We start from the raw sequence: 17,021 nt of genomic DNA on the forward strand, positions 1-17,021 counted from the left end.
AGCTTGACTGGCGTTGGGCATTACATTGTACAAGTGCTGCTTAAATCCAGTATTGATAAACTAATTGACTTCATAGACAGAAATTAGTTCTTGATAATACTAGGCTAGTTTAGTTTCAGACGATCCAATGGGTTACCATAGCATACACCTATCTTTTTTCGGTTCGACTCTCATTTTCAAATTCTAACGCATGGTGTATTTATCACTGTATCTGCAGCAAAAACAGGCAATGAAGATATCAGTTCTGAGGGTTTTCTGCGGATTAACCACATAGAGGAGCCAAAGGACCAAAGAGGGCAGGATCCAGGGGTTCATAGCCCAGACACTCAATATCCTTCCTCCCGTAAGTAGAGAAGTTTACAGAATATCTTTTGATGAGTCGGTCACCAATCCAAGAGCCAGGCTGAAATCTCAATGTTCTTACACTAAATTGCTTCCATCTATCTTTTTTCCAATGTGCTATATACCTATCTTCTGTCTCTAACTTTATTAGCTCTCCCACTGCTCTTTCTACTAACCTTTGGGTGCAATAAGTCTGTCACAATCAAACCATGAAAAATGTACAGATTAGTACAGTTCTACAGCAAGGATTAGAAACACCATGTAAAGGTCTATATCATAATTGCAGTCTGCTTTATCCAGGCATAAATTAGATCAGAGAAGCCAGTACCTATGTTGAATGCACACCGTAAAATCACATACAGGCTCTACTCTATATGTCGAACTGAAGAGCTTTCGGCAAGGAATATCAGATAAGAAATGATTCAGACTAGTAATCAGCACTCCATAAAGACTATTATCATTGTACTCAGATTCATCATCCACACTCCGGTATTGTAAGGCAGAGAAGGCAATGGGCCTCTTTTACCTGTGTTGGACGGAGGCAGTGATATTGCATGTACTCTGTGCATTAAAGGAGGGGAAGAATGGCTTGTGGCCAATCCTAAAGCCAGATAGTGAGGGGTGAGGGAGGAAGGGGAGCCAGGCAGAGGGGGCAGGTTTGATGCATGTATGACTGTGGGTGTCTGCTCCTCACTTCTCCTTTTTTCCCCTCCCATCATAGCTCCCACTTCCTCACAACATCGTTTTGTGCTGAGACTCTCTTCCCTTTCGTAAGCATGCATGTGCCATCCATCCCTCTTTTGGGCATGAACATATACAGCGATTAATGCATCTCTTTGAAAAGAGCTGTACATGCTATGTTGCAGAACATCAGTGTAGACCCACGGTGTTGGTGATCTCTACAGTTGGTCAGCTGCCATTTTCATAATCATAGTTACTCTCTTTCCTATATCTGTCTTGTCTCCTTCATCTCCTTTTTTGTTTACATTCTTGTTTTGCTATTTATCAGAACCTTCTACTGTGCTTTAAGGCAATATCTTGCATCAGTTTCTTTAAAAACAAATAAGTACATCTTTGATGTGTTGGCATGTCCTTTTGCTTGCTGTCTGTGGATTTAAGGACTCGTTACATTTCTTTCAGTGTGCTCCTCTATTTATTGGCCCTTTGCAATCATTTTGGTACCTATACTATTCAATGTTCTCAGTTTAATGAACTCATATGTTTGTGCTTGTAGGGTGGGGTGTCTTGAGGGAAAGAGGGCTGCCACTCAGCCATTGTGAAATCCTCATAGTTCCTGTTTCTGAGTCACGATCCGACCTGCCATTTGCACACACGGTTGACACTTTTTAAAAATAAGATGAGGTACAAGTGTAAAAAAAAGCTTTATAATCTTTGTGTAAAGGGGAGGGTGATCTAAAAGCACATTTAAAAGTAGCATGAAGGTCTTCCTGAGATCCATGAGACAGTCTTTGGCCAGAGCCAATCAGTACTAACACAATTCAATTGTGGGTTTCTAACGCGCTAGAATCGGCTCCCTAAGGAGTATATCTGCGCTATAGACCGCTGGGGAACCCGTCCTGGCTTTCCCTGTGAGATGGTCCCTACTGGGTATCTCCAAGGTGAAACCAGGCATCCCCGGCGTATGTGGGGGGCCGTTGTGGAGATGAGGCAAGCTAATGCCCAGAGTTGCCGAGTGTGATCCCTGGTTAGAGTAGGCACCGAGGCGCGAATTATCGAGTCCGCTGACCCTGGTCCACGACCTTGCCACGTCGGGAATTGAACTCTGGTCCCGGGCCGTCCTCTGCTTCCGGGTCTGCCGCCTCTAACCAGTGAGCCACACCACTCCACAGGTGCCAAGCACTTCTTCCTGTGTTTTTTAACTTGTTGCTTTTATGATTGAACCTTATGGGTAGTGCCTAAGGTTGTCTCGTGCAACCACTGCTTGTGTAGATGTTTTCAGGTTCAAGGCACAAGCACAAATGCCAATAGAACCACTGCCCAGTTCAAAAAAGAAAAAGTCTAAAATCCAATTATGTGTATAAATGGGAAGTGTTCTACTATAATTAAGTTGATGTTCAAAGCCGAGTATAAACCAAAAAGAGAAATACATTTCAGCATGCATACTGAAAACAGGGAGGACCTTCAGGACTGTGCAGTCCCTGGGTATTAGTGGTGGAGATCTCTGACGCCACTTCTGCTGCAGTTAACAGCACTCCTACTCCTAGCGGTGCACAGAACAGTCCTGTGAGGCATCAATTGCACCATATGGCTGATTGTACTGGTGTCTCGCAGTGGGATAAACTGTGGGCGGACATACTGATCTAGTCAAAGAGGAGTGGCGTGAGGGAAGCAAACAAAACTTGATAGATGGTGACACCCACCCAAAAAAAGAGCAAAAATAAATGTAATAAATCAATTCATCAAAAATACCAGTGACCCTCTAAGTCTAAAACAAAATAGCATGCGTCTAAGAAAAAACATAGCCATTAAATTTCTTGTAAATGTCTAGAGCATTATTGAGCTTTTACTTTTGCCCACTTGCCACTTTGGTAGCTGGATGAAGGGTCAGACTTGTAGAAACTAGTTCCATTCCACTTGACTCTATTAAATTATCCAGTATTAGGGTATCTTTCATAGATTCACATGCTTGAATCATTCCCCGTCGTCGAGATGGGAGTCCCCGGTACATTTATAATGGTTATGTCACATTAGACATAGAAGGTAACAGTCCTAAGGTCTTATATTTAGTAATATACCTGAGTCAGATTTTCTACCGCACGTTGTGCTAAGGGAGTCTCCACTAAGCTCTGCTCAGGTTTTCTCATCCTATCTTCAAATTTCCCATGTCTATAGATTGTGCTTGGATTCAAGGTATTTTTCATCTTTAATTACCTTTGTCTGAGTGAAGTTCTCAAATTACTTCATGTCAGACACACCTAAAAAATGCCTTTTTAGGCCCTGTGATACCTGCAGAAAGAAAAGGCTTCCATTGATGACCCTCATGAAAACCGCCTTTCCTGCCTTTTTCCTGATCACAAGCCAAAGGATTGCAAGGTATGTCGCACTTTCTCTTCAAAGACTTTGAAGGACGTGAGGGTAGACTGTTAATTTGGCTGCAGAGGCTTAACAACAGGGAGGACCCTGTATCTTCTGAGGGATGGTTCCTCAAGATCCTCCTCAAAGACGCCTCAGAAAAGACCTCCGTATGCATCGCCAGGTCATTCCTCGCAGCAACCTCCAAAGAAGACGCACATACATTCTTCAGAGGTTACTAAAAAGCAAGATCTGCCTTCCAGGGCGTCTCTTTCTCTTCAAGATTTAACTTCTGCCAGAAAATCCCTTCAGAGATTTGCTTCAGACCCCTCTACTCAACAAGTGAAGGTGAAGCATACTTTTAACAAGCCTTCTTCAGCCCCGTCGATGGCCAGCTCATAGACGGTGGTACCGACGACGAAGAAAAGACCTCCACTTACTGTTGACGGAGTGACTTTGTCGACGACAACTGTCGCCACAGTCTCAGGCTCGTCAGCGTCTATTTCGTCGACGTCTACATCGACGAGTCAAGCACCTTTGTCGTTGACGATTAAAATAATCAGGCAGTCTTCAACGACGACCAGTCCGTCGACAAAGATGACGCCAAGTACTTCGTCGACGGTGTTGCCAGTGTCAACGAGTCTACCATTGGCGGTCCTCTTGTCGATAATTTCTCCTACTACATCGTTGACGGCCTTGACAGCGAAAGTTCCATTGTCTACGACAGTTTTGTCATCTACACCGATTACTGGGACTTTGACAGCAATGCCCATCAACAGTTCCTCAACGACGGTATGCGGACCGACTACCACCTCGTCGACGACACCAAAAACTAAAGCAATAAAATAATTTTTACATCAGAAATTTCAGAAAGACAGATTGACACCCTCACTAACATCTCCCAGTAGGGTCCAAGCCTTATTACCAACTCATCTTTTAGATGATGAAGATGGCTCAGACGTAGACAGCATGTTTGGGGCGGCACAAAGCCCATCAGAGTTAAATTTCAAATATCAAGAAGACTCTGATGACGGACAGCTCTATGAGGAACAAATGTACTATCCTGAACAACAACATCCTCAACAACAGTCAGAGATGGTTTGTCATCCTTCTGCTCTGATAACGGACCTACAATTTATGCTGTCGGACTACAAAAAGAGGTTCCCTACGTCCGCACCGTCTCCTGCACCAGCGCTCTGCCTCCTGTGGTGCAAGTTCATCCTCCACCCCTTCCAATACCCCAAGTGCCAGTACATTTCCTTCCATCTTCGGATGGGGATGAGGAAGACCACCAAGAGGAAGGGGAAATCCAGGACACACCATCACTACCAGACGAATGGGACGATTATATTATTCCTCCACCAGCGTCACCATCTCCGCCTCAAGTAGACTCTCCTCCTAGAAGATATTGGAGGATTTCATAATCTCTTGGAAAGAGCAGCCAGACGTTTCGAGCTACCAATGCCTTCTCACCCACAAGACTGTTTCCTTTACGATTTTAATGAACCTTTGAAAAAGTGGGTCAGGTCAATGCCCATTATTGACTACATTTGGGTTCAGGGCATTAGAATAATGAGAAACCCAGCCACAGTTCCTCCAGTCTTACCAAGACTCGACAATAAGTCAAAGCCCCTGACGACCCTCCTGCCTGTCTCGCAGGTCACCCCAGACCAGATTTCATGATTGCCCAGGTGGCACAATGCAGGTCAAAGAACCCTTTGGCTCCACTTTCAGCACCCCCAGATAAGGACGCTGGATAATATCGGAACGTTTTTCCACTATGTCGGCTTTGACAGTCAGAGCGTCCAATTCCTTAGCGCCATTTGGGCACTACAACAGGCAGATATGGTCAGACAACGCTCCTTACCTCAACGATCTTCCTCAAGACATCAAAGAGGAGGCAAGGAAAGTTTTGCTGGAGGGCGAACGCTTCGCTTCAGAGATTATTGACTGTGCAATAGATATTGCTTCCATCAGCTAGCTGGGGCTGCGGTTCTAAGGCACCAATGATGGCTAAAGGCTACAACATTCAGGCCTGAGGTGCACTAGATATGCCCTACGATGGACAAGGGCTATTCGGGAAGCATATTGAGGAAGCCCTTCAGGGGATTAAAAAAGACACTGATCCAGCCACTGCTTTGGGCACCCTCCAGTCTAAAAGAGCCCCTTTTTGCGGTGCACGGGGTAAAAGCCAGCCATCATACATGGGGAGGCTACCAGCAGAATAGGTACCCTTCCTATACTTCCTCTAGCCAGCTATACAGGACGGAGTTCGCCCAGAGACAACAGCCTGCGACTGCCTATAATAAATCTTCCTTTCGAGGGAAAGCTGGACGACAAAAAGATTCTGCAAGGCATCAACTTCTTCACTGCCCCCCAAAGTAGGAGGCAAAATATCCCACTATTTCGAAAATTGGAAACAAACTACAATAGACCGCTGGGTCCTACAACTAATTCAGTTTGGCCACTCCCTAGAATTTATACAGCCACCTCCACCAACACCTCCTACACTTCTGAATCACAGACATTTGCGCCTGTTACAGTTGGAAATAACCTCAATGATCGAAAAGGAGCAATAGAGTGTGTCCCTTTTCCTCAGAGAGGATAAGGCTTCTATTCCCGCTTCTTTTTAGTGCGCAAAAAGAAAAACAAGTGGAGGACAATTTTAGATTTACAACATTTAAACAAATTCCTCAAGAAACAGTCATTTCTCATGGTCACCATTCAGGAAGTCTTGCAGCTTCTCAATGGAGGTGACTACTTGGTATCCTTGGACCTCCAAGACGCCTATGTCCATATACCAAGTCACAAGAGGCACAAAAAATGTCTGAGGTTTGCTGTAGCCGGCAGGCATTATCAATTCTGAGTTTTACCTTTCATGCTCAAATCGGCCCCATGCATTTTTACAAAGTGCCTAGCTCCAGTAGCTGCATATCTCAGATAGCATCACCACCAAGTTTTCCCATATTTCAACGACTGGCTCATCAAAGCACGTTCTCGCAATCCTGCAAAGAAGTCTTCCAAAGCCTGTTTGCAGCTATTCAGCAAGTTGGGTCTCACACTAAACCCAGAGAAATCAGTCCTACAGCCTTCTCGAAGTCTAACATTCCTGGGAGCTATCCTAGATACGGTCCTGAAGAGGGCCTATCCAATGGAGGAAAGACAACGAAATCTCCTGACTCTAGCAAACCTCGTACAAAGAAGAAAGTCTCTTTTGGTGCGCCTGTACAAATCTCTGCTAGGCATGATGTCCTCTTGCACACTTCTGATTCCACATTGCCGTCTACACATGCGTCCTCTTCAGTAAATTGAACCATCAACGACATAATCCAAGTGAGTCCACCACTGACAGCCTCTCTAACTTGGTGGACTCATCCTCACCATCTGTCTAAAGGCTTACCTTACCTTTCCTTCCACAAACCTCTCCTCTCGCTTCTCTGGAAAGTTGAGGAGCCTTCCTAGACAAACTTCAAATCAGTGGCAAGTGGCCACCTTCTCCGCGGAATCTACACATAAATCTCTTGGGCGTTCTTACCCAGGTTACAAAACTCACTAGTGCTTGTCAGGACCGACAATGCACTATCTAAACAAATAGGGAGGAACTTGGTTTCTTTCCCTTTCACAAGAATCTCAACGAATTTAGAACTGGGCAATTCAGCACAGGATCTTGTTGAGAGCGGAGTACGTACCAGGAAAAGAAAATATAATAGCGCATTCACTAAGCAGATTAAGGACAACCTGCCACGAGTGGGTGTTGAACAAAAGTAACCTGAACAAAATCTTCTTGCAATGGGGTGAACCAGCCTCAAGCAGCCTCAAGCAGCAACGCCTAATGCCAACGCTTCACAAGCTGGCATCCCCGACAGGGATCTCTGGGGAATACCTTTTCAATATCTCGGTCTGTCGAATTTGCCTACGCTTTTCCACCAATTCCTCTCCTTCCCAGGGTTCTAAAGAAAATGAAGGCAGAACCTTGCAAGCTAATTCTAATAGCTCCAGCGTGGACTCGCCAACATTGTTTCCCGGAGCTTCATTTCCTGTCCTTACAGCCACCGATTCCCCTGGAGCCGTTTCCCTCTCTTCTAACGATGAACCAGGGACAAGTTCAGCACCCGGATCCAGGCTCTCTCAGATTATCGGCTTGACTCTTGAGTTCCAGGAATTTCGAGACCTGAACATTCCTCAAGACTGCAGTGAGATTTTGTTTCGTGCTAGAGCAGACAGTACCAACAGAACTTATTCTTTAAAACAGAAAAGGTTCTGTGTCTGGATCTGCTAAGGTGCATCCCCTCAAATCATCTCCGGAGGAAGTCTTGCCATATCTCCTCCACCTAGCAAATTCAGGTCTGGCTCATACTGCGATCAAAGTTCACTTGCCTGCAATTTCCGATTTTCGAAGATCTTCCAAAGGGTCTTCTTTGGGGTCAAAAAGACTGATAAAACAATTTCTTAAAGGTCTTTTCCTCCTGCAAATTCTCCACCTCTAACGTGGCAACTCAACATGGTACTTGCTCAACTTATGAAGCACCCGTTTGAGCCAATACATAGAGCTGACTTAAAATTCCTTTCTTGGAAAAATGCTCTTCTTTTAGCCCTTGCATCTGCAAGTAGATTTAGCAAACTCCAAGCTTTCACGATACAAGAACCATTAATTCAATTTAAAAACGATAGAGTGGTCCTTCGTACCAACCCAATATTTATACTTAAAAGTCCCTTCGAACTTTAATCTTAATGAACCAATTGTTTTAAAATCCTTCTTTCCAAATCTACAAACGGCAGCTGAACGAGCCTTACATTCTTTGGACTTGTAGTGTTGCCTTAAGTTTTATCTAGACAGAACAAAATCCTTCCGCAAGTCTATTCAGCTTTTTGTAGCTTACAGCTTACCCAGAAAAGGGTTTCCCTTAACAAAACAGAGCATACCTAGATGGATCTCTAGTGCTATTCTCTTCCATCGCCAGCAAGCTGGTCAACCTGGTCAACCTCTACAATCAAGAGTTTGTGCCCATTCCACTAGGGCTATATCTATGCCTATGGTGTTGTTTGCTGGTGTGCCCCTCTCAGACATTTGTTGGGCAGCAACCTGGAAAACGCTGTATACATTCACCAAGCATATTGCTTGGATTCCGAATTGATGAAGGATGCTGCGGTGGGACAGGCAGTGCTCAGACATCTATTTCAATAAGGTAAGCCTTCCTTCCATCCCACCAACCTTTCAAATGCACATTTCTCTGTTCTTTTCTATTGATTATGCCAATATTGGAATCTATGTTTGGCTATTTTGTAATTATATGCATAATTCAATTATTTGCATGCATGTTTTTGTATTTCATTCTCAAGAAATAGTTGTTGACTATTCAGTTATGTATGGATTATGTATATGACGAAATGTGCTCATTACTGCTATTTATTCTGATTCAAGCGTGTGAATCTATGAAAGATACCTTAATACTGGATAAGAAATGAGTTATTTACCTGTAAATGCAGTTATCCAGTATTGGTATCTTTCATAGATTCACATGTGTCCCGCCCACCTTCCTTGGTAGGACTCACTTAATGCTCTCAGTTGTACCTCTCGTTACGCAAGGTTCTTAAGAAAACCTAGGGGACTAGAGCTCCTTCCAGGAAGGTTCTAGAGGGTGGTGTCAGCTGATTGTTTGTTCTCTTAAGTTTGGTCCTTTTTAAATAAGGACTCAGATATGTTACTAAATGTAAGGCCTTAGGCCTTTTACCTTCTAAGTCTAATGTGACATTACCATTATAAAGTACCGGGGACTCCCATCTCGACCTCGGGGAATGATTCAAGCATGTGACTCTATGATAGATACCAATACTGGATAACTGCAGTTACAGGTAAGTAACTCTTTTCTTTTTGTGTTCCAAGATGTACATCTTCTTTACTGCTTTAAAATAGATCATACTTTGCAGATTTATTGTGACGGAAAGTCTGACATCCAGCGTGCACCCCAGAAGTGTGTTGTATTAGATGCAGTGCCTGTGCAACCTCTGATATATATGTTGACATTGTTTGTTATGCAGGTTGTCACACAGATGCCTTATTACCGAACAAGCACGATGAGAAGGCATACTGCAGATCTCACTATAACAGAGAAAAAAATGCAACCCCTAGCCATCCTGGCATAGGTGAGTAAACTCATGTTAAAAAAAAATAAAGCACTAGAATAAAAAAAAGATCATGCAGTAGTTTGCTCATTTTTTTATGTATCTATCCAGTGGCAGAGATTTTGTAGCTTTTTCCTACTACGAGTAGTGACTCATTGCAGACGAAAATAGCAACGCGCCATCCCTCCTCTTTGTGTGTCAGGAGTGGGCGCTGAGGAATAAAACAGTTCAGCTGTTTTATTCTTTCCTTCTTTCCTTCTTTCCTTTGCTTTCCTTCTATTTCTGAACATTCCCATCATAAACTGCAGTAATAGCTTCACTTGAATGCCTGTGCCTGAGGGGGTCCTTTGGCGATTCTCTGGCACTGGTCCTTTTGAAAGGCGTTAGATGGTAATGGAACACAGAGTTATCTGGTTCCCCTGGGAGACAGCCATGACAACGCGGGCTTTACACCGCGCTGTCAGCACAACGCAAGTCGTTACAACGACTTGCGCTAGGATGGCGCTAGATACTAAGGAATAGTAGATTTACTATTCCAACACCTTCCCTACTGTTGCGTAGGCTGGAGTTGGAATAGTAAATCATACTATTCCAAAATCCAGCGCCTACAGCGCAAGTCGTTGTAACGACTTGCGTTGTAATGGATGCGTCGTAATGGCAGCGCGGTGTAAAAGCCCGCGTTGTCATGAGGTACATCCGTTCCCCTACCAAGCCTTAATTTATCTCTCTCACCTTTATCTTCATCTCCCTTTCTCACATGGTCTCCCTGTCTGTATCTTTCTCTTCTACTTCTCCATTTCCTCATCTGTCGGCTTGTCTCCCCCCCCCCCATTTCTCTACTGCTTTGTCTGCCTCTATCCCTTCATCTTTCTATCACTCAGTAGCTTTGTGCTTCTATCTCTGTCCCTCTGAATCTCCATTATCTACTTATAGTTGTCTATTTTTACGATTTGTTGTGTCAGGATGTTTCTTGTTTTTGGGGTGGTGTAGCAATGAAAAGTACACCAGTAGATCCTTGTAGTTAGGTTCTTTATTAAAAGCCCCAGCACAGAGGAATAAGTCATACAGCTATCAAGACACGGAGCTTCTCTAATAACAGCTCTCTAAGAATGCACACACACATATAAACAATTCTGGAACATACTCAATGTTCCACACAATACAGAGGTCTAATAGTGATATACTTAAACAGATCTTAAAGTGATATACTACACAATCCCCTTCTTAAAAAAAAACACTAAAAAAAAACACAAAAATAATATTATTAAGTACAATCAAACAACTCCAAACCTTTAGGTTTTTTAACAATTCTTCCACTTGAAGTTTTGATGAAAGATTCATTAGGCACAAAGTTAGGTACATCCAATGACACTTGTGAACCTTCCTTAACCTGAGAACTATCCCCAGATATAGGAACACCCTCATGAATGTCAACACCAGAAGGTGAATTATCACAAGAGATATCACCATCCTGAGACTCATCCACCGTAATGTCCCACCACCAAGATGACAAATTTTTGCACATCTCTTTATCTTTGTTACTTTGAACATCACCACGGGATACAGGTGCAAGACGACTAAAATGCCATACCTAACCATTTTGTAATAAGGCAGTATTGTTCATAACTTTAACAACCATTCTGGGTTCACTGTACTTACTCTCACCTTTTGTGGTCTTCCTGGCACTCTTAACTCGAACCCATTGACCTTTGCATAAACTGGCCTCTTTAGTTCCATGTTTGGAATCATAATAGATTTTATTCTTTGTCTGTGAATCCATAATGCTCTTTCTAACTTTAGTTAAATCACAATTAGTCATGCCACTTTTATCCATCCAACCCGGATTGATCTTAGAATGTGGAATTCTACCTCTCATTAATGAAAAGGGACTTTGATTTGTTGAGCCATGAATGGTACTCCTATAAGCCCACAGCAGTTTCTTCAATTCAACGTCCCATGATAAGTTACCCTTATTTGCCAACTGCAATACTCCTTTAATACTACGGTTGGCTCTTTCCACAATACCGTTCATGCTAGGATGGTAAAGAGCAGTAAACCTTTGTTGTGTACCTGAAGCTAATAAATAGTTTTTCATCTCCATGAATTTGAATTGCACACCATTGTCTGATAATATATACTTAGGAAAGCTTTCCCTTAAGAAAATCTCATCTAGAAAAGTAATGACAGTTTTAGTATTAATCACATTTACTACACTGATCTCTAACCATCTGGAAAATGTGTCAATTAAGACTAGAATGTACTTCTGAACTCCATCTTGCCAAGTGACAGGACCCATAAAATCAATAGCTACAACCTCCCAATGAAATTTAGGACAATCAGGAGGAGCTAATGGTGGATTAAAAGTTTTAAAGGTTTAATCAGAGACTTTACACTGTACACATGATCTCACACATCTTTCAACCTCTACATCCGTCTTAGGCCACCAATAAAGTTCTTTAATACGAAGTTTTGTGCAAGTAATCCCTGAATGTCCTTCATATCAAAGATCAATGTTGTTTTTTTCTCAAGTCCTTAGGTGGAATGATTCTATCACCTCGTACAACTAACATATTGGACATACTAAGTTCATCTCGAACTTCCCAAAAACCTCTTAAATCATCATTGATGATTTTCTTGTCCATGCCATTCCAACCTTTGACAATCAATTGTTTCAAAACAAGTAAAACTTGGTCATTGTTTTCCGCTTCGAGCCATTCTTCTTGCGTAAAACTACCTTGAGTTTTATCGAAAGAAATATGTGCAATAGAAAATTCATTCCACTGATTTTTATCTAACTCAATTAGCGGTAATGACATACGGCTTAAAAAATCAGCCGTGAAGATTCTTGTGCCTGGCACGTATTGCACCTCATACATAAAGTCTTGCAGCCTCATGGACAACCTTGCTATCCTTGCTGTGGCATTGGTAAGTACATCCGTTGTAAGTAACTTCGTTAGAGGTTTATGGTCGCAGCGAACAATAAACTTCCTTCCCCACAAAAACTTCCTTAAATGCTCTAAAGCCCACACCACAGCAAGGGTCTCCCTTTCAACAACTGAATAACGTTCTTCTGTGGGAGAAAGGGACCGAGAAGCAAACACTATGATGACCTCTTTGTTCTTCTCATTGATTTGGGTAAGGACACTACCCAACCCCTTGCTTCTGGCATCAGTTGTGACTATAGTATCAGCATTAGGATCAAAACCTTGCAAACTAGGAGCCTGTGAAATCGCCTTTTTAATTTCATCAAACGATCTCTGGCACAGTTCACACCAATTAAATTGTACCTTGTTCTTAAGTAGAGACCTCATAATATGTATTTTTCTGAAAATCTATCTACAAACATTGCTTAAAACTCAGCAAGTCCTAGAAATGATCTAAGATCTTCTTTAGATTTAGGTGCAGGAGCATCTTTAATAGCACTCACCAAACTAGACTTTGGCCTTATACCAGATGAGCTAACTTCATGCCCCAGGTAAGTAACACTCTTCTCCGCAAACTTACACTTGGAAGGTTCTGCTGTAACTCCCTTATTATGCAAAATACCCATTACCTTCCTCAAACACTCATCATGTATCTTCTTGTTTGGGCCCATAATAAGGATGTCGTCCTGAAAAAATACCACGCCTTGCATATCACCAAATAACTCATGCATAAGCCTATGAAAAACAGCCGCAGCGGACGCTAACCCAAACGGCATGCGGCAAAATTGAAAACACCCAAAAGGAGTGCAAAAGGAAGTAACGTGTTTACTCATAGGCTGCAAGGAAATTTGATGATACGCACAAGACAAATCGATAGTTGAAAACCATTTAGCCCCTTTGGTCAAGGCAAGCACCTCATCGATCCTAGGAAGAGGAAAGCGAACGACAATTATATTATCATTCAAATACCTTAAATCTATGCACATGCGGATTTTGCCATTTGGGCGTCTGGCGATAACGATCGGAGAAATCCAATCAGACGCCTCTACAGGTTCAATTATTCCAGCATCTAACAATTTATCAATCTCTCTCTTTACTTCATCACGAACGATGAGTGGAATGTGACGAACCTTATGTACCTTTGGAATAGCGCTAGGTTTGAGTCTAATTTTGTGTGAAAAGCCTTGGAGATTCCCAATACTTCCATTGAAGACTTATGGAAATTCTTTCAAAACCCAATTCTTTGTGCTTTCAGATTCACACATGACTAACACCTGTTCTGGGCTATTAGGATTAAGAATTATGTCAAGTGAGCGTTGATCCTTCCAACCCAAAACAGGTGGTCCATCTTTAGCTACATACAGTTTACATACAGCTCTTCTACCTTTAAATTCAAACATTAAGGATCTAAATCCTAACATTTTAATTTTTTGTCCAGTGAAACTAGCAGGAATTATATCAGTAGGTTGAAGTTGCGGCCCAATTTCCCTTGTAAATTTCTTATCCCAAGTAGATTTGGGTATTATAGTGATAGAGATCGCAGGTCACCCGGCCAATAATTTTCACCATACACGTACCAGGCCCATATTTTTCCAATTTATCATATACATTAATCGGGTGACCTAACAACTCTACTACCAGTAACCCTGGTTCCTTCCTATTTATTTTTATTGTACCCGACTTACCAATCCACCGTTACGGGTACCTATGACCACAATGGATCAGGGAGCTAGCTGTAAAGGAAAAGGCAGACAAAATACAAATACCGACTTTTATTTCTCTTTATATTCATCAAATAACCACAGACTACTGGGAAGTTTTAAAAGTTTATCTTAGAAATCAGATTCTGAGTGTATGCAATTTACAACGAGAAGGCAATCTATAATCATAATAATGAAGAGCACATAACCATATAAAAAGAAAACTAAAGCAACCATTTATGAGTCTATAGGAAAGTAATAACAAAGCGATATGCTAAATAGATTTCGGAAATGGATCACGAGCTAGACTTATACTGTTTAGAAAATACTGCAAAGTAAAGATTGGAAAATCCTATACATCTGTAGGAGGGGGAAAAAGCAGAACACGCTATAATTCTAACATCATTACATCAAAATCAGATTGCAGGAGAAAATTATATACCACATTTATGATTCATAAACAGTATGGAGAGAATGTGTTCTAAAAGGTAGGGAAACATAGGAACATGCTAAGGAAAAATGTACTGTGTGACTTTTATAGTAGGTTGTGAAAAGCATGGACAATTTACGTATGCAAAGGAATGTCTTTATTAAAGCAAAGACAGGAAAATAGAAGGTGCAGTATAGAATTTTCGCACTATATTTACCTAGAAAGGTGTGCAGACCAACCCTGGCCACGGATCAGTCAAGGACAGGAAATACCCCAAGGAAGCACCGTCATCAATGGGACAGCAGGTGCAGAATGGACACCCCAGGACAGGACAGGAAAACCAGATTAGGATCAGGACAGGACCACCAAGGCACGACCAGCACCCGCAGTTCGGAAGCAACGCCTGCGCTCCACCCTCTCTGCAGCTATCAGTCAGAACCCCAATTGGGTTAGCGAACTCCCCAGTATAGTGCTCCGCCAGCACTTAAGGTTTAGTAAAACCTTTAGAGTCTATGGTCAAATTCGGACAGAGTGCTCCGCAGTGCTCTGTATTCAGTCACCTATTGAGTGTGTTGGGTCAGTGACAGGTCAGCTATTCAGACAAGTCGGACAAATTCTCTAGCTAGACCTAGGCTAGTTATACTATTTTCGGGTCAGTGTACCACCCCTCAAATGTTGCAAGTGTCAGAATCCCCAATTTCGATTGGTCCCCACCTAGGATAGGTCAACACACCAATCACAATTTACGTCTACAAGCTGAGTTTTACATAATTTGGAACCGCCTATGGAATTTGGGGTTCCCATGACCGATTCTGCAGAATACAATAGGAAAAATAACATTTGTTTCGAATGTAACAATTTTTAGCTTCTTCGGCTGGGTGAAGGTGCATCTTCCCAGGCACGTCTTGGCAGGGACCTTCAGTTGGCACCCTGTCAATGCCACTGCCAGAGTTCGGTCATGCGCAGACTATCCTCTTAATATGGAGTCTTGAGCCTTGCATCAGACCCTCAATACCGCGGTACATGAAAAGTAAGCGAAAACAAATTAAAACATAGAAATAAATGAATTCACGACATACCATGAATAACTACTTTATACTCCTTCAATCATAAAAATATACTATTGCATTATAATTAGTGCAACAGACGAGAACACAAAAGCATCTGCTCAAGCTTCACCACGTTAGAACACCGACAGCCATTTTAGATGTAAGCACGCATGCGCACATTTTCCCACCAGAACTGCAACTACGTCACGTCACGTGAGTGTGACTAACGCATGCGCGGAAGCAACCCCATCAAGCGCCGGCCATTTTAGGGACACGAGTTATTCGTATTAGTAAACACATAGGCAAGCGTCACTATCATATACGCATATCAAAAAATAAAAGGAAATTAGTAAAACATACGGGTTGTATTACAGGATTATAAGTTATTCGAGGTTCTTGATTTAAGCAAGTCGCGTAATATGCGAAATCTTGCTTCATCAATCCCCTCTTTGATGATATTTACTATCATCACATACTAATGGAACCAGATGCCAACTTCTCTCACACTTTGTGCATCTCAATTTCTTCCAACAGACGATTCAATTTTTCTTTCACATCTTTGTTAGGGTGAGAATTTTTCACCCTTTTGTAAATCTGATTGTTCAAGTCCTCCAATTCAAGTTCATCCACACTCCGTTTCACACCTCTTTTATTCACAGCGTATTTCTTTGTGTGTTTGCGGCATTTGCAACAGACAAATATGAGAAATATCATGAAACCTATCACTCCAATTGGCATCAGTACCTTAAACAATAAACCTTTACCTAAATTAGCAAACCAATGACCTACATCGGAGAGACCCTCAGTAAGTCTCTTCCAGGCACTATCAACCTCCAGTGGTTTGAGTTCCTTTTCCAAATTAGTAATGTTCTTTACGTACTTTTTGATTTGTACACTTTTGTCCGGTATGTAAGTGCAACAATGTTGCGCTTTCAACATCCGGCAGACTCCGCCCTCTTTTGCTAATAAGGTGTCAAGCGCAAGTCTGTTCTGCAAAACCATTGATCTGATCGCAACCATTTCGGTATTGACCAGCAGGAATCCATGAGCTGTGTCAGTAGACAACACATCCACTATTGTGGATAATTTGCAAATTCTGTGTGTGTTCAGAACCACTCCCACTCCAGGTATCAGTGCACTAAAAATACTACCCATTATTTCACCTACGCTTTCTCTTTTACTACGCACTAAGCCATTAGTGTTTTCATTGCTTCCAGCAATTTCTTTCACATAATATATTTTCGGGAAGACAATGCCAAAGTAGCAGCTTCCATACCAGTGATCCGGCAATTTGAAATAAGCCTTGTTTCCACATATATAATAAATTCCGGGAAACACAGGTTCTGACCCATTTTTGAAACCCCAACCTCCAATTACCTTGTAATTATGCTCACATTGACTGGAACCAATGAAAATGTTA

General features: G+C 42.1%; 1 protein-coding gene across 5 annotated transcripts in view; it reads left to right on the forward strand.

Moving 5' to 3' along the window:
- LOC144823977 (uncharacterized) overlaps positions 1–17,021 on the forward strand; it is a 136,526-nt gene that overhangs the window by 36,703 nt on the left and 82,802 nt on the right. For all 5 annotated transcript variants that reach the window (XM_078682958.1, XM_078682972.1, XM_078682966.1 and 2 more), the window contains exons 4-5: positions 218–343; positions 9,415–9,519. In XM_078682958.1, the coding sequence (XP_078539084.1) occupies positions 218–343; positions 9,415–9,519 (231 nt within the window). The remainder of the gene's footprint in view (positions 1–217; positions 344–9,414; positions 9,520–17,021) is intronic.

Source organism: Lissotriton helveticus, chromosome 1_1 (assembly GCF_964261635.1).
Source record: "Lissotriton helveticus chromosome 1_1, aLisHel1.1, whole genome shotgun sequence".
NCBI classification, from domain to species: domain Eukaryota; kingdom Metazoa; phylum Chordata; class Amphibia; order Caudata; family Salamandridae; genus Lissotriton; species Lissotriton helveticus.